Source organism: Strongylocentrotus purpuratus, unplaced genomic scaffold (assembly GCF_000002235.5).
Source record: "Strongylocentrotus purpuratus isolate Spur 01 unplaced genomic scaffold, Spur_5.0 spur5_scaffold_13, whole genome shotgun sequence".
In the NCBI taxonomy this organism is placed as follows: Eukaryota; Metazoa; Echinodermata; class Echinoidea; order Camarodonta; family Strongylocentrotidae; genus Strongylocentrotus; species Strongylocentrotus purpuratus.
Window position 1 is genome coordinate 16770696 of NW_022145598.1, and position 18342 is coordinate 16789037.

Below are 18342 nucleotides of genomic sequence, written 5' to 3' on the forward strand. Positions count from 1 at the left end.
ATGTCTTCTTTTTTTCAATTTTTAGCCCGTTTTAATTGGAGGGGCACTTTAAATATCACTGAGAAAATCACACTTTTTCAACACTATATCCTTTTTTATACACTGGTTTACACATACCTCTGTGGATTTAACTCAAAGTTAGTAGGGTCTGAAATCAGCTTGGAGATGATTGCTGATATTTCTTGGCTGATGTTGAGGGCAGTCTGCAGATCAAAACCTGGGACTTGATAGAAAACCTGAACAAGCTGCATTAAAAGAGAAATGAACTGAAGTAAAAAGGATTGGCTACATTAACAGCCCAAGGACTGAATTACAGTGAAATTTGAAATATAAACAGATAGTTGACTTGTGTTAAGGCCCATCTGCCTGCTACACAACGACGTATTCCAGAAGTAGATTTTTGGTCCCATCGTTCAGGGGTTGAGACTAATAGGCGCCCAGGACTAATGGGAACCCAAAATCTATGTCTGGAACACCTATCCCCCCCCCCCCCCATCCCCACCTTAATTTGAAAACTGAACACAGGACTCCAGCATAAAGACTCAAAAAAGTAATACAGACCCTCTTTCAAGAAGAGAATGTGATGCCCTGCATTATTTGCTGAAAAGGTAATCCACGGACCAAAGTCACTTACCTGAACAATCACACCGTTTGCCTTGAAGACATCATTTAGTAGAGCATCAATGTCAGAGAGATTAAGAGAGCAGAGTGTTGCCTGGATGGTCTGGATGTCAACGGAGGAGTTGAGAGTCTGGGTGAAGATGTCTTGAAAGAGACTCGTATCGCAGACAGCTTGGAGAGGGTCGGGCTTCATCCATATCTCTGTCCACTTAAATGCATTAAAAATGGATTGAATTGATTGAATTGAAAACGTCCAAGGAAGAATTACATTTATTTGATTGTGATAGATGTCCAGAGCAGCAGAGATATACAAAATGTAACAATATAAATTGTCTTCCTTGGCATGAAGATTAGATTATGACTGCTTTCATTATTTTTAGGCAAGCTGCATGCATCAGCTCACAAAAGAATAACAAGGATTGCAACAAAAATGTAATGATTAATTTTTTTTGCACAACCCCACGCATCTACATTGGAATTTAATAAACACGTACCTGATCTGCTTGAACAGCCATGTATAAGAAAGCTTCAGTAATGTCATCAGGAACACCAAGATCAGTCAACAGTTGTACAATGATGGTCGGATCTGGGAACAGGTCATTGAAGGTTGGGATGGCAAACTCTGTCCCTGTAACAATTAATTAAAAAACCAATTTCATGTAAGGAAGGCCTATATTTTTACAAAAGAACAAAAAGCAGTCCCTCAGTCACATAAATTGATCAATGTACAGTTTTATTATCAACTCATCATTTACTGTATCAAAACAAGACTGGATTTGAAGATATGATGTGAAATGCAAGTGCTGTCTGTGGTATGGTCAGCTCGATCTCTGTCTTAACCTAAAAAATGACTCAGCGGACCCCTGTTCATCTTTTAAACGATGGCGTTAAGGTTGATTCGAAGGTGAAAATTATTTGATTGATACACATCTGTAAAAGCCCAAATCACACACACACACACACACACACATGCAAGTAATGTGAAATGACAAGTGAAATTTTTCATTCCCATAGACTTCAATATATGAGGCACCCATATTTTCAGTATATGGCATTGGATATTTTGTTTACATAGTACCCTTAATACCAGGGGTGCACTGTTAATGACACAGAAATAATTATAATGCAAAGAAGAAGAAGAAGAAGAAAAAACAAGAAAATACGAAAAGAGGAGGTAGAAGAGGAGGATAGAGAAGAAGTAGAGGAAGAAGATGAAGAACAAGGAGAGGAGAAAGAGAAGAAGAACAAGGAGCAGGAGGAGAAGAATAAGAATTATAATGTTTGTATTTATTACCATTGTTGCTTGCCAACAAATCAGCAAAGACATCATTAATGTACTGCATGAGTTGGACCTGCTTCAACCAGTCCTGGACCCAGGTTTCATTCAGACCAGGAACATCAAGGGACTGTAGTAACTCAATGATGCTGAAAGAAATAAACACATAAAGGTTCGAGTCAGCAATCTAAATACATCATGAATCCAGTCCACTGTCATTTCCAGAGATTCCAACAAAACAAGATTTCATCAAAAAGTAAAGTGAGTGATAAAAGTTTCATTAAAAATGAAATATAACTTGTAACCTGTTGAATATGTAACATATTTTGTACTACTTAGACAACAAAATGCAGGGTTCTATTACCATTGATGGTCAGAGTCGTCTTCTTTTAAAGCTAGATTCCACAATTATTGAAGATTTCATTGTCAAATTCAAAAATCTCTTGGCAAAAACTCTTCTACATTTCTTTTTTACTTCAATTTCTAGCCTGTTTGATTGGAGGCGCCTTTTAAATATCGTTCGAAAAATCACACTTCTTCAACAATATATCCTGTTTTTAAAAATTGGTTTACACATACCTCTGTGGATCTAATTCAAACTTAGCAGGGTTTGAGATCAGATTGGAGATGATTGCTGATATCTCTTGGCTGACGTTGAGGGCAGTCTGCAGATCGAAATCTGGGACTTGATAGAAAACCTGAACAAGCTGCATTATAAGAGAAATTAATTGAATTAAATAGGATTGGCTACATTTACAGCCTAAGGACTGAATTAAAGTGAAATTTACAATATAAACAGATAGTTGACTTGTGTTAAGACCCGTCTGCCTGATACACAACGATGTATTCCAGAAGTAGATTATTGGTCCCATCATTCAGGGGTTGAAACTGATAGGCGCCCAGGACTCATGGGAACCCAAAATCTATGTCTGGAACCCCTATCCCCCCCCCCCCCATCCCCACCCAATTTCAAAAATCTTTACACAGGACTCCAGCATAAAGACTCCAAAAATAATTCAGAGCACCTTCCAAGAAGTTAACCTGATGACCTGCATAATACCCCCTTTACATACACGTTTTTTTCTTACGAGTCCTTACGGATCGCCAACTCGTAGTCAATCGTAAGCATCCGTAAATAACTTGTCACAACTTGCAACAACTCCCAGACACTCTTAAGGATCCGTTTAAAGGAGAGGCAAAGTTGTTGACATGTCAACAATCTTCTTACGATTGTCCACGGATTGATTTTTCTACAAATAGCTCGTAACAATTTGTAAGTATCATAAACTGCTCGCAAGAATCCCTAAATGACTTGTAACAAATTTGTTTACAATTTTTTTATGGTTAGTTCACGATTAATTTACGGATTATTACGTGTGCTCACCTGTTGTTTATGGTTTTCATTTGGGTCCTCTTACGATGGCTTTACAATTTGTAGAGGGTTATTACAAGCACTTTAAGTTTTCTTACAAATTGTTTACGATTTGGGGAAAGGTTTAAAAGCTGCAAATTCGAACACTACATTCTCAGTTGTTATTTTTCGGCTAAATATCTAAAGGACTCGTAAATACTTGGAACTAACTTGTAACAACACATAAAAAGGTTGTAACTAACACTTTAGTTGCTCTCAGATTTCGTAACAAATCGTGGAATTTTGCCGTAAATACACTGTAATAACTCGTAATAATCCATAATAAACCCTAATGGCTTATAATAACTTGTAGCAACTCTTAAATCCATCGCATAAGTGGCCAAATTGTAAAGATCCGTGAAAGATCCGTGAATTTGTGCGATTCGTAAGGACTCGTAAGAAAAATGTGTGAATGTGAAGGGGCTATTAATTACTGATAAGGTAATCCACCTACCAAAACAACCATCAGCTCACTTACCTGAACAATCATACCGTTTGTCTTGAAGATATCATTCAGTAGAGCATCAATGTCAGAGAGGTTAAGAGAGCAGAGTGTTGCCTGGATGGTCTGGATGTCAATGGACGAGTTGAGAGTCTGGGTGAAGATGTCTTGAAAGAGACTCGTATTGCACACAGCTTGGAGAGGGTCAGGCTTCATCCATATCTCTGTCCACTAAAATGGAATAAAATTGGATTCAATTGAATGACTATTTCCTTAAAGTAGTCATCTGAAGGAAATTCATGATAATTATGGACAATTTATACATGGGTGGAAAGATCTTCTCTTGAAAATCGGGGGTGCGTCTTATCCACAGGTACAAAAAAAAGATAATAATAATTTAAGTGTTGATTTATGCCTCCTCCACCTGCACTGTGCCTGGCAATGTCTCCCAGCTCAGTCATACAAGGTGTGTTGACTCACCCTTTGCACAAATACAGTCATAGAGTAAAACCGCCAAACTTCGGACGTTGCCAAACTTTGGACAAAAATTACTTCAACGGCTCGAACGCAAAATATGAGCCTAGGTCAGGCGGGTAACTTGCATGCATTTGATACTACTACTAACCTACATCGTTAGTACAGAAAGTTAGGGCAGGTTGCCGTCTGCAAAACTCACAAAAAACATCGAATTCAGAGACAGATTTCAGGTTACCTGGATTTTTACAGTTCCTTAACAGGGGAGTTAAGGTATAGAGCCTCCAATATATCGATTAAAAACAAATCGTTGGCATATTTAAGGTGGTTTCTGCCAAAATTATGGGAGCTTATGAGATACTTTTTCACTCTATCGCGAAAATTTTATAATGGCGGCCGTTACCACGGACCTAGGGGTACTATACAGGTACCCCTACCAGATGATGACGCTCTTCCAAACTTCGGACAGGCAACATTGAGTGTCATTTTGACTACGCAAAAATAGCGCTTTCGTAAGATTTTAGCACCAAAATATTGTGTGAGTGTTGTGAAAAACACCTTTCTGATAGTTCTACCTAAAATAAATCTACCCAAAACGAGAAAATAATACTTTTTTCATGAAATCAACGCAGTCAAACTTACCCCCGTCGAACGATTTTTGATCCGGTTTCCAAACCTCCGATGAATGCGCACTTTAGCGCGCGCGCCATAAGTGCGCTGTACGTGCGCTATGCGCTATACGTGCGTTATACGTGCGCTACACATGAACGTCCGAAGCTTGGCAAGTGCGTCCGAAGCTTGGCATGAAAACAGGTTCGGCGGGTAAGTAAATAATTCTAGTTTTCCATTTCCTTTACTAATTTTCTTTTCATGACATACATAAACAGTATTTGCACAATAATAGTATATTTGATCTTTCAATAATTAAAAAAAGAATTTAATGTTTTCCCCCGTTTTGTCTTAAGTGTCCGAAGTTTGGCAGTCTTATTCTAGTAAGATACTGTAGGAAGTTATTTGAAGTGGCACAGTAAAACTGTACTAGATTATATAATCTGTAATCCAGGTTACAAAGTTGCAACAGTAATGTACTCTCACTATTTGTCATCTGGGTTATAGTGATGGCACAGCATTGAACTGTAGGATCGAACTACAACAACACTTCCTTTATGTACACGTACCTGATCTGCTTGAACAGCCATGTATAAGAAAGCTTCAGTGATGTCATAAGGAACACCAAGATCAGTCAACAGTTGTACAACGATAGTAGGATCTGGGAACAGCTCATTGAAGGTTGGGATGGCAAACTCTGTTCCTGTAACAATTTAAACAAAAGAAATTTCAGGTAGGGTATGCCATCATTTCAAATAAAGAACAATAAGCAGTCCCTGAGTGAGCTATCTTTCGGATAGAAAGCAGTATGCATTTTTAAATGAAAACTCCTCAGATCTCTGTAATATAAATTGTGGCATTCCACAAGGTAGCATATTAGGCCCACTCTTGTTAATTTTATATATCAAAGACTTTTGTCAATCATCTGATGTTTTGTCTTTTGTAATTTTTTTTGCACAAATTTTATCTTTCTCCCAAAGACTCTCATAGATTAGTCGAAATAATTAATATTGAAATCTGTAATATTTTATTGTGGATTAGAGCGAAGAAATTATCATTAAATCTCCAGAAATAAAAAACAAATAAAGAAAAAGAAGGAAAAAGAAGAAGGAGAAGAAAAAAGAGAAGGAGAAGGAAAAGGAGAAGTAGAAAGAAAAAAAAAGAAGAAGAGGAAGAAGCAGAAGAAAAAGCAGAAAAGAAGAAGAAAAAGAGAAAAAAAAAGAAAAGAAGGGGAAGGAGAAGAACAAGAACAAGAAGAAGAGGGAGAAAATAAGGAGAAGCAGAAGAAGAAAATAAAGAAGAATTAATTTCTTTTTCATTAATTACCATTGCCGCTTGCCAACCAACCAATGATGTCATTAGCGTACTGCGTGAGTTGGACCTGGTTCAACCAGTCCTGGACCCAGGTTTCATTCAGACCAGGAACTCTAAGGGACTGCAGTAACTTGATGATGCTGGAAGAAATAAAGACATAACAACATGAGAGTGCAATCTAAATTTGTGATGACTGCAGGCCACTGTCGTTTACAATAACAAAATTAAATGAGTTATCAAAGTGTCATTAAAAATAAATCATAGCTATTTGTAGCCTGTTAAACATGTAACATGTTTTGTACTATTTTGTCCCGAAAATGCATGATTCTCACCAATAACTTCCCATAATACACAAGCTTGCTTCACAATATACACAAACATAAAAGAAATTGAAAATTGTATACATTATACAGTGTTGTGTACATAACATGTACATATATAGATGTAAACATGCTCATGTTACTCTAACAAAGGCTTGACAAAAATGTGTGTACTCTGTATCTCCTACACTCAATCTTCACTTGTCTATTTTCTAATGTCAACTGCCTCACAACTGTTTTAGTCTCATATATATATATATATATAAATGGATCTACGCTCAAGCACTACCCAAAAGCTGGCAAATAAAACCAAGTGTTTGATGCATGTAGGTCAAAGCAACTAAATGATGTTTTCATTTGCTATAATCACATTTATCTGTGATTTCCTAACATGCTATTTTGATAATATAATACATGCTATGACGTATTGATATCAACATAGGATGTTCAGAAAATGCTTACATCTGCAAAGACATTTACGAAAGCAATGGGCGATATAGCTCTTAATAGCTCTCAAAGGGCTCTTCAAAAAAATGTAACAAACACTTAAATATCAACAAGAAAATCACACTTCTTCAACACCATATCTTTTTTTTAAACATTCGTTTACACATACCTCTGTGGATCTAATTCAAAGTTAGCAGGGTTTGAGATCAGATTGGAGATGATCTCTGATATCTCTCGGCTGACGTTAAGGGCAGTCTGCAGATCAAAATCTGGGACTTGATAGAAAATCTGAACAAGCTGCATTATAAGAGAAATGAAATGAATTGAATTGGATGGGCTAAAAAATAATTAAGGACTGAATTAAAGTGAGATTTACAATATTTATAGACATGCCAAAACAGTTACTCTGCAGCGTTTGGGGGCTCAAGCCCATCCCAAGTTTGAAACACATGTACAAAATGACTGCAAGAACTCTCAAGCCCCAAAGCCCCAAAGCCCCAAAATTGCCCCCCTCCTCCCCCTTCCCTTACCCCCCCCCCTAACAACAACAACATTCTTCGAGGTATGAAGGTCAATTATGATAACTTACAATTACTATTTTTATTTGGCATCCCTTCCCCCTCCAGCCCCCACCCTCAATTTTAAAATCTTCACATAGGACTCCAGAAAAAAAAACTCCAAAACGTAATAAGGACCCCTTTCCAAGAAGTTGATGTGACGCCCTGCATTATTTACTGATAAGGTAATCCACCATCTGCTCACTTACCTGAACAATCATACTGTTTGCCTCGAAGATATCATTCAGTAAAGCATCAATGTCAGAGAGGTTAAGAGAGCAGAGTGTTGCCTGGATGGTCTGGATGTCAATGGAGGAGTTGAGAGTCTGGGTGAAGATGTCTTGAAAGAGACTTGTATTGCAGACAGCTTGGAGAGGGTCAGGTTTCATCCATATCTCTGTCCACTAAAATTAATTTGAAATAGATTCAATTGGATTTGATTGTGAAAGATGTCTAGAGTAAAAGAGATCTTTAGAAAATACTAATAATAATTGCCTTCCCTGGCAAGAAGATGAATGCTGACTGCTTTCATTATTTTTTGAAGCAGCCTGCATGCATTACCATACCAAAGAAGAACAAGTCAATGCAAAGCGTAGCAGCCCCTCGCTGGGTAAACATGGCCTACATTTACAATTTTGTGCATATTCAATGAGCTTTGACCTTTGAACTACATTCCGAAATTGATCTTAAGCTGTGTTTTTATACCATGTACCTTCATATCGAATTTCATTGAAATCCGTCAAACAGTACTAAAGTTATCGAACAGAAACCAGGTTTGTTACGGAACTCCGGACAGAAGGACAAACGGCATCGTACTATATCCCCTCCGACTTTGTCGGTTAGGGGATAACAAGGATTGTAATATTTCTTTTACTGATTCATTTTTTTTGCATATCCCCTTCTCATCCTTCTTATCACCATGGTTACACATCTACATTGAACAGTCATGTACACATACCTGATCCGCTTGAACCGCCATGTATAAGAAAGCTTCAGTGATGTCATTAGGAACACCAAGATCAGTCAACAGTTGTACAACGACGGTTGGATCTGGAAATAGCTCATTGAAGGTTGGGATGGCAAACTCTGTCCCTGTAACAATTTAATATAAAAAATTCATTTCATGTTGGGTAGGCCTATATTCTAAAGAAAGAACAAAAAAAATGGTGACATTAAAGGTTGGTCCAAAGATGTAAATAATCATATCTGATTGATACCCATCTGTAAAAACCAAATTACACACACACAGATGCAAGTGATGTGAACTGACTACCTAGTGCCATTTATATTCCCTTAGTCTTCAATACATGAGGCTCCCGTATTTTCAGTACCATGGGTCTGTATGCCTTTTTTTAACATTGTTTCCTTATCAGGGCTGCCTTGCTAACACCAGGGTAATAATAGTACAACAGAAGAGGAGGAAAAACAAGAAGAAGAATATAAAATAAACAAAAGGGAAGAGGGAGGAGGAAGAAGAGGAAAATAGAGAAGAAGAAGATGAAGATGACTAAGAAGAACAAGAAGAGGAAAAAAAGAAGAAAAGGAAGAAACAAAAGAAGAGGACAACAAGAAGGAGAAAAAACGAGAAAAAGCAAAAGGAGAAGGAGAAGGAGAAAAAGGAGGATCAGGAGGAGAAGAAGAATTATTATCATTTTTGTATTTATTACCATTGTTGCTTGCCAACAAATCTGCAATGACGTCATTAATGTACTGCATGAGTTGGGCCTGCTTCAACCAGTCCTGGACCGAGGTTTCATTCAGACCACGAATGTCAAGGGACTGCAGTAACTCAATGATGCTAAAAGAAATAAACACATAAAGGTATCAATAAAACCAGTGATATATGATGTATACAAGTCAGAGCAGCTAAATGTTATTTTCTTTTTGTTTCATTTGCTTTATTCACATTATTCTGTAATTTTTAACATGCTATCTTGATGATATAATACATCATATTGATCACTACATAGGACGTTGGGAAATGCTAACATCGGAAAAAATATTAATAGGAGCGTTGAGCGATATAGCTCTTGAAAGCTCAAAAAGAGCTCCAAGAAAACTAAAAACTTAGCTATCACTCAAACAATCACATTTCTTCAAAAATCTATCTTTTTTTTAAACACTGGTTTACACATACCTCATTGGATTTAATTCAAAGTTAGTAGGGTCTGAGATCAGATTGGAGATGATCGCTGATATCTCTCGGCTGACGTTGAGGGCAGTCTGCAGATCAAAATCTGGGACTTGATAGAAAACCTGAACAAGCTGCATTATAAGAGAAATGAATCGAATTAAATTGGATTGGCTAAAAATAAACTTCACATTTGCAGCCCAAGGACTGAATTACAGTGGCATTTACCATGTAAAAAAACACAACAACAGTTACTCTGTAGGAATTGGGGTGGGGGGCTCATGCCTAACCAAGTTTGGAACACATGTAGGAAATCTGCAAGAACCGTCAAGCCCCCTAGACCCCAAATTCCTCCCTATAAAATATATACAGTCAACCTTGCAAAAGTCAACCTCGTATCTGTTGAATAACTGCCCAAGTCAACGCAAATAATAAGTCAAAAGTTTTCATCATACATTTACATGTGTTAAAACATCTGTCGCAATTTGTAAGTCAAATTTTGTATGTAGAATAATCGCCCAAGTCGATCAAATTCCCGGGAGCTTTCTAACGAGAAAAAAAAATTCACATCGCTGAAATCAAACAAATCAATCACTGTCAAAGCACACATCGCACACCGATTTTGTTAAAACAATACGTAAGTCTGGGCCCCCAAACCCAAACAAATTTGAAATCTTTACACAGGACTCCAGCATTAAGACTTCCAAGAAGTTTATTGCGCCCTGCATTACTTGCTGATAAAGTAATCGTCTGACCAATACAGCCGTCAGCTTACTTACCTGAACAATCATACCGTTTGCGTTGAAGATATCATTCAGTAAAGCATCAATGTCAGAGAGGTTAAGAGAGCAGAGTGTTGCCTGGATGGTCTGGATATCAATGGAGGAGTTGAGAGTCTGGGTGAAGATGTCTTGAAAGAGACTTGTATTGCAGACAGCTTGGAGAGGGTCGGGCTTCATCCATATCTCTGTCCACTAAAATAGATTAAAAATGGATCCAATTGAATGAGCTGGAGGTGTGCAGAGAAGAATGACTATTTCACTGATCTGCTTCGACATGTTAATGATTTGACTGTGATAGATGTCCAGAGTGTAACATAGATTAACAAAATTAGTAATCAAAATTGTCTTCCTTCGTACAAAGATATATGATGACTGCTTTAATTATTTTTGAAGCAGCCTGCACATTTTTTTGAAGCCCGCCACACAAAAGAAGAACAAAGATTGTAAAGTTTGTTTTAGTGCTTCATTTATCTGCACATCCCCCTCCTATCCTCCTTATATGGTTATGCAACATTATTGTACAGTCATGTACACATACCTGATCCGCTTGAACAGCCATGTATAAGAAAGCTTCAGTGACGTCATTAGGAACACCAAGATCAGTCAACAGCTGTACAACAATAGTAGGATCTGGGAATAGCTCATTGAAGGTTGGGATGGCAAACTCTGTCCCTGTAACAATTACAAAAATAATAATTTCATGAAATATACATGTAGGGTATCGGGGTAGGCCTATATTTTAAAGAAAGAACAATAAGCAGTCTCTGAGTGAGATGTAATCAATAATGTACCATTTTCTTTCTTGACATCTTGACATACTCATTAATCACCGCATGCAAGTGCTGTCTGTGGTATAGTCAACTCTCTGTCTTTGCCTGAAAACCGACTCAGCAGACCCTGGTTCTAGACTGAGTCACGTCTTTTGAATGGTCACTTTAAAAGTCGGTCCCAGGATGTTAATTATCATATCTGACTTATACAGGTCTGAAAAACCCAAATTACACAAACACACACACACACACACAGATGTAAGTGATATGAACTGACTAGTGAAATTGTTCATTCCCATAGACTTCAATACATGAGGTCTGTCTTTTCAGTGTATGGCCCTTAACATATTGTTTTATTCCACCTTCACATACACAGAGTCCTCACGGATCGCACAAATTCACAGATCTTTCACGGATCCTTATTTTTACGATCGATTTACAAGTTGTTACGAGTTATCATGTGCTATTTACGATTTATTATGGATTATTATGAGTTCTTACGATGTATTTACGGCAAAATTCCATGATTTGTTACGAGTTGTCATGGTTAACTACAAGCAACTTACGGGCATTGTACAAGCTTTTTAGGGATTGTTACAAGTATATTACGAAATGTAACTATTCATCAAAGCTTTTATGTGTTAGTTACGACCTGTGTTGTTAGGAATAGTTTTTTATTAGTCCTTACGATTTTGCAGCCTTTAAACCTTTCCACAAATCGTAAACACTACGTAAGAATATGTAAAGTATACGTATCTATTTGTAAATTACTTGTAACTACGCATAAAGTGCTTGTAATAACTCATAACAATACTTAAAGCCATAGTAACACAACCAGCATGAAATCGTAAACAGCACGTAAGCACTCATAATGATCTGTAAATAATCCAGAAACAAATCATAAACCAACCGTAACAAATCGTTTACAAAATTGTTACGAGTCATTTACAGATTCTTGCGAGCAGTTTACGGATGGTTACATGTTGTTGTGTGCAGTTTACGAGTCGTTTACGATGCTTACAGATTGTTACGACTTATTTACAGAAAACTTAATCTGTGAACAATCAAAAGAACATTTTTGTCATGTCAACAAATTTTTCTATCCTTTCACGGATCCTTAAGCATGTCTGTGAGTTGTTGCAACAAGTTATTTATGGATACCAGCAAGTTATTTACGAATGCTTGCGATTAAATATGAGTTGGCGATCCCTAAGGATCGACTCATAAGAAAAATCTGTGTATGTTAATGGGGTATTTACATTTATCAGGGCTGCGCGGCTATTGTCAATGTCGAGAATGTCAAGGAGAGAAAGTGAAAGAAGAAAAGAATAATTATAATAATACAGTGTAACATTTAACAGTGTAACTATAATTATTATTATTACCATTGTTGCTTGCCAACAAATCTGCAATGACGTCATTAATGTACTGCATGAGTTGGACCTGCTTCAACCAGTCCTGGACCGAGGTTTCATTCAGACCAGGAATGTCAAGGGACTGCAGTAACTCAATGATGCTGAAAGAAATAAACACATAAAGGTGTGAGAGAGAGCAATCGAAATGCCACTGTCATTTCAAAAGACTACAACAAAACTAGATTTTATAAAAATAATCAAAGTGTTGTTAAAAATGAAATTTAACTTGTAACCTGTTAAACATATAAACATATTTTTAACATGCTATTTCATCAACAAAATGCAAGGATCTCAACGATACTAAAGCTTACTTAAAAATGTACACAAACAAAAGGACTGAAACAATGTATACATTATACAGTCTTGCGTACATAACATGTACATATAAACATACTTATGTGCATCAATCTACGGTACCCTCAAGCAATGTGCACATGCTGGTCAATGAAACCTGCATTTTGATCAAAACAAAGTATATTGATGACTACAAACAGACTTTGGTAAACTTTTACATCAACAAAGACATTTCCAGGAGCAGTGAGCAATCTAGCTCTTGGAAGGTCAAAAAAAAAAATCAAAAATTAAAGGCTTTAATATCCTTAAAGAGCTCCATTGAACATAAATGTACTTTTTTACACTGGTTTAGACATACCTCATTGGATTTAATTCAAAGTTAGTAGGGTCTGAGATCAGATTGGAGATGATCGCTGAAATCTCTCGGCTGACATTGAGGGCAGTCTGGAGATCGAGACCTGGGACTTGATAGAAAACCTTAACAAGCTGCATCATAAGAGAAATGAAATGAATCAAATTAAATTGAATTGGATTGGCTACAAAAATTCAGGTTTGCAGCCCAAGGACTGATGGACTGAAAGTGTAATTTACAATGTAAACAGAAATGCCAAAACAGTAGCGGTTGGGAAGGGGGCTCAAGACCGCCCACAAATTTGAGGCACATAATGAAAATGAATACAAGAACTCTTAAGCCCCTTAACCCCTAGATTCCACTCCCTCCAAACAAATATTCTTTTAGAACAAAACCTGTAATACAAACATAAAAACATAAATTTGAGATAAAAATGTATGATAATTTAAAATTCATATTGATCATTACAAGAGGAATAAAGGCATAAATACACAAATGGGGGATGAAAGTCAATCATGATAACTAATTATTAACAATTAAAATCCTTCATGCATTTTCCTGAAGTCCATGTACATTTTCTAGAAATTAAAAAATGATGGTGTGTTCAGAATGCATTTTATGTTTAACTGTCCTACCTCAAGAACAACAGCATCAAGGTCCGACGTGAAGAGTTCACTGAGAAGGCCATTAATGTCTGTGAGATTAAGAGAGCAGATTTGATCCTCGATCGATTGGATGTCGATGGATTGGATGTCGATGGACGTGTTTGCAAGAATGAAGATATCTTTGAAGAGTCCACCCTCGCACACCGCAGTAAGTGGATCGGGACTCGTCAACATCGGAAGCCACTATGAGAACAGATAACACGGATTATGAATAAATCAATTTTAGATGGGCAAATACTTTTAAGGGTTACAAAGTTAAAGAATGTAATCCATTCTAAAGGTTTATCAATTCTAAAAAAGCATTGTTGCTATACCTTTGTTATTTGTGATATCATCCGTAGAAAGATTTATATGACATCTTGAGGAAGTCCTTCCTTCAATCATTTTGTCATTCTAACACCTTACATCTTTAACAGATATAACATTTCTCATAAATATAGTCTTTCAAACAAAATATATTCTATTGTTGCTGCAGCTTTGTAAGCTGTAATCTCATCTGTAGAAAGATTTCTGTGACAGCTCTAGGAAGTTCAGTCAAGTTGAGAAGCACCCCAATGACAATTGGTTCTGGGAAGAGACCCCCCCCCCCCTCCCTTTTTTCTTTAAAACCAGATAGATTTGGAAATGGTTAGAGTACTGTCACAAATAAAAGTCATCAGAATAAAATATATTCTTCAATTACCATACCTTTGTAAGCTGTAGTCTCATCTGTAGAAAGACTTCTATGACATCTTGAGGTAGTCCTGTTGAGTTGAGAAGCTCCCTCATGAGATCGGGATCGGGGAAGAGCTCTTGCAGTATGGGTACAATGACAGCTGTACTCACTATAAATGTGCAAATAAATCATTTGTAAACAAAAATTGTGTGATTATGTATATTGTTATGATGAATCTCAATTGATGCAAATAAAACAAAAATTAATATAACTATTTCATTTCCAAGTAGAGAAAATAGTATAACATATGTCATTCACAAACAGAATATAAAAATATGTCAATGAAAATGTGAATGAGTCTTCTTTGGGCCAAACTGACCATTATGGTCTCCTGTAGTGAGGAGTTATTTTCCAATCATTATTATCAAGAAAGGAGATTTGATGGGCTTATTCCATGTAAGAATGTGTCCTGATGCTAAAAAAAGTGGTCAAATTGACCACCGTCAACGACAATATGGTCATTTGCCCAAAATGGCCATTTGTATTGATTTTGCCCACAAGTCAGGCCAAATTTTTCAGTGATAGGTGGGTTTTGACATCCAAATTCAATAGAAACTATGCACTGATATCAGAACAATCAATCTCATTGGATTAGTTTGAAGAAAAAACAGTCCACACTGCTTTTTTCAATAGGTGGCTAGCATTTTGCCACACTGGACTGGTTGAAAGATGTTCACCCGCAAGCTGAAAAATTGGCCACTCGATGCTTGCCAGTGAGGGTGCTGTTAATCATAAATTCACCCTATTGCTTTTTTACAGTGACGTTACGACAATACGGGCATGATTTACCATTGGTTGCTTGACCACTGAGGAGTTGTGTAATAAGAGTTGGGATATGCTGAGTCTGTCCAATCCACATCTCAAACTGATCCACATCAAAACCAGGAATGTCCAACGTCCCGAGCTGAGCAAGCACACTAGAAACAGAATATATTCCATAAAATTCACAATTATATACACTTATGTGCAAGTATGTGTCAATATTCCAATATTCACAACTTGTGCAGCTATCAGAGATAAGAAAACCTAAAGTTATATCCTCCTGTATACACATTTACACTATAACTAATAACAAAGCATTGAATGGTCAAGCCCTGACTTACTCGTCTTAATTATTATCATTTAAATCACATCCATATGCACGTAACTTGCAAATTACACACTCAGGACAAGCTACCTCAAACAAAAACAAAAGTAACTCTTGCAGATTGCGCTTTCAGTCGCACCACTCCAAAGCTTAGGAATAACCTGCCAGCGACATAAGAAAAGTCTCATTTGTTGCTGTCTCCAGAGCTTTATTGAAGATGCACTTGCTTTCAGGAGCTTTTGAATATTTTTGTTATTGTGTGTCTGTAAAGTCGCACTGTTAGGAGGTTTGTTTTAATCACATCATATTAGAGTATATTTATATAGTAGCTGTGCTATATAAATTTATCTAATTATTAACATTATTATTAAATTGAAAGGAATTACAAAATTGGGAAGAGATGTGTTTTCAATTAAAAAAAATTACTGACATATGAATGTCCCTTTTCATGATCGTAGTTGTCACAAAATGTTTACGTTTCAAACATCTAACTCACAGCTCAAGTCCAGGTACACTGCTACCGTTCATGGCCTGTTCGGTCAGTCTCTGCAGCCACTGCATGACAATGACTTCGGACCTGTTATAGACGTTCTCCCACCAGACAAGGTCAACGGTCACTGTTGGTGGGGTCTCAATGAGGGCCGTGATGAGGTTTGAGAGCTCTATCATGCGAAGAGAAGCAGCGGTCTGGTTGAATGGAGGCAGGGTGGGGTCGCTGCTGATGATGCGTTGGAACTTCATGGAGAAATAGGATAAAATAATGAGGGCTGGATCACACTGTCCTTGTCAATGAGAACTTTTAAAAACTCTATAAAGCAGGTTTAACTACCTAAAATCTCATACAAAAATGCATATTCATTCCTATCAGATAAGGAGAGGCTTATATTTCTAATTGAAATAGAAAGCGAGTTCCCAAATTCTAAACGTAAATTTCTTTGAACAGCAAAGACTAAACAAATAAATAGCATGAAGATTGAAAACTTGTCTCACAAGTTCTCAAATGTGACACATGATTGAAACACTATTTGGTTAATTAACAAAATACCAAGTTTGAAAATACTCATTACAAACCAAATAAAGATTAAAGACCCTGTCGGAAGTGAGAATTAAATAGATGAATTATATAAACGAGGGAGAGCTTATAAGCCAAAGATTATATCAATATCAATATCAATATATGCTATTTTAGTATCTGTCAGAGGAGTAACAGCTCTCTGAAAACTCAAAATCTATAGCTTTGAAAATCGGAAGTTGACGACCTAAAACCTAGCTAGCAACTTGATGACAACATCTTAGGCCTAAAAAAAAATGTTGTATTGTCCTTTGCGACCGATCTAAAAATCTTGAAAAGTATGGTCAGCTTTAAAAAAAAAATAGAAATTACCATTTTTTTAGAGAAAAAATGTATTAAAGTATTCAAAGCTGAGAAATATCAGCCCAAAGAGAGAATATTTTTTTTTTGAAATACAGGCCCTAGTTTTCTAACCTTAGTAGCAGTCTCAGAGAACTTGAATTTCTGGTCCAGCTCGGCTAGGACCAACGTGAGGTTTGTCTTGCAGAATGCATCTTCAACCAGAGTGATATCGGTAGGTGAATCGGGAGGGAGCTGAAAGAACGTTGAGAACTGACCAGTCTGACACAGCTCGACGAACACATTAGGAGTGCTTGCCAGGTACACGATCTGAAAGACAAGAATAGGAGTGTCGGACACTGTTAAAAGTCCTGCATGAGAGAAAATGGCATAGTACACACTGCAACCCACCTTCATTTCGGATACTCCAAATAGTGATAATGCGCATTGTCACTCTATGGATCAAAGCTATTAATTTGAGAGATCAGCGAAACACAAATTACAACAGAGTGATTGATGGGCGAAACTATCTTTCATCACATGATCTACTTTTGACCAATAGTAGAGCAAGATTCTTAGTATTTGGAATATAATGTGGAATATTCTGTCTTTGGACGGGTCAGTTGAAAGCTGGAAGAATGCTGAGAACTGACCAGACTGACATATTTTCACACCACAATGAGATTGCCAGCATATCAAGTATCCATTTGAACACTTTTGTAGAAAAGAAATACCTTCCATTAGCACTGAAAAGCCATGCAAGGGGCTTAAAAACTTGGCATCTCTATCTCAAGACTAACACTTCAAAAACTTCTCAGTCTTTTCAGAATTTTGGGCATGATGAAGCTTTACCTTCTGTTGGTCTACGGCAAGGATCATGAATGTGTCAATGATCTCAGGGGCGATGTCACTGTGACTGAGAAGTTCTCTCACATATGTTGTATCACCAAACAGCTCATCCAGTTTTGGGAAGGTGTAGGTGCGGCCTGCGCAATGTGATAGATAAACGTGAATATTAGATACATTGATTTATTAAATATACTTATAAATCATGTTAACATACAAGTATTGTCTTCTGGGAATAAGAAAGATGTTTACACCTTTAAGTATTCCGAACTTCAATCCTCTACCAAACATTATACCTCATCCTAATACTACAGTGTAACCTGTCTATAGCGACCGCCCAAGGGAAACACAAAAAGTGGTCTTTGTAGACAGGTGGCCTTTGTAAACAGGTTCCTTAAGTACAATTTCATTGAGTAACCAAATTCAAGGGAAACTAAAAATGTGGTCTTTGTAGACAGATGGT

The 18342-nt window shown here is 37.0% G+C and overlaps 1 protein-coding gene across 13 annotated transcripts in view; it reads right to left on the reverse strand.

Annotated features, from left to right (window-relative positions):
* The window catches only part of LOC100890089, a 109611-nt gene that overhangs the window by 80144 nt on the left and 11125 nt on the right, over positions 1-18342 (reverse strand). For 4 of the 13 annotated variants that reach the window (XM_030983025.1, XM_030983024.1, XM_030983021.1 and 1 more), the window contains exons 13-35: positions 17886-18019; positions 17169-17363; positions 16179-16417; positions 15385-15512; positions 14568-14704; positions 13851-14063; positions 13222-13349; positions 12540-12670; positions 10923-11056; positions 10382-10576; positions 9609-9736; positions 9139-9269; positions 8430-8563; positions 7681-7875; positions 7084-7211; positions 6160-6287; positions 5403-5536; positions 3787-3981; positions 2477-2604; positions 1916-2046; positions 1116-1249; positions 635-829; positions 118-245 (exon numbers count right to left, since the gene is read on the reverse strand). In XM_030983025.1, coding sequence (XP_030838885.1) covers positions 118-245; positions 635-829; positions 1116-1249; positions 1916-2046; positions 2477-2604; positions 3787-3981; positions 5403-5536; positions 6160-6287; positions 7084-7211; positions 7681-7875; positions 8430-8563; positions 9139-9269; positions 9609-9736; positions 10382-10576; positions 10923-11056; positions 12540-12670; positions 13222-13349; positions 13851-14063; positions 14568-14704; positions 15385-15512; positions 16179-16417; positions 17169-17363; positions 17886-18019 — 3523 coding nt within the window. The remainder of the gene's footprint in view (positions 1-117; positions 246-634; positions 830-1115; positions 1250-1915; positions 2047-2476; positions 2605-3786; positions 3982-5402; positions 5537-6159; positions 6288-7083; positions 7212-7680; positions 7876-8429; positions 8564-9138; positions 9270-9608; positions 9737-10381; positions 10577-10922; positions 11057-12539; positions 12671-13221; positions 13350-13850; positions 14064-14567; positions 14705-15384; positions 15513-16178; positions 16418-17168; positions 17364-17885; positions 18020-18342) is intronic. The other 9 variants (XM_030983023.1, XM_030983030.1, XM_030983027.1 and 6 more) reach the window with 9 other exon arrangements.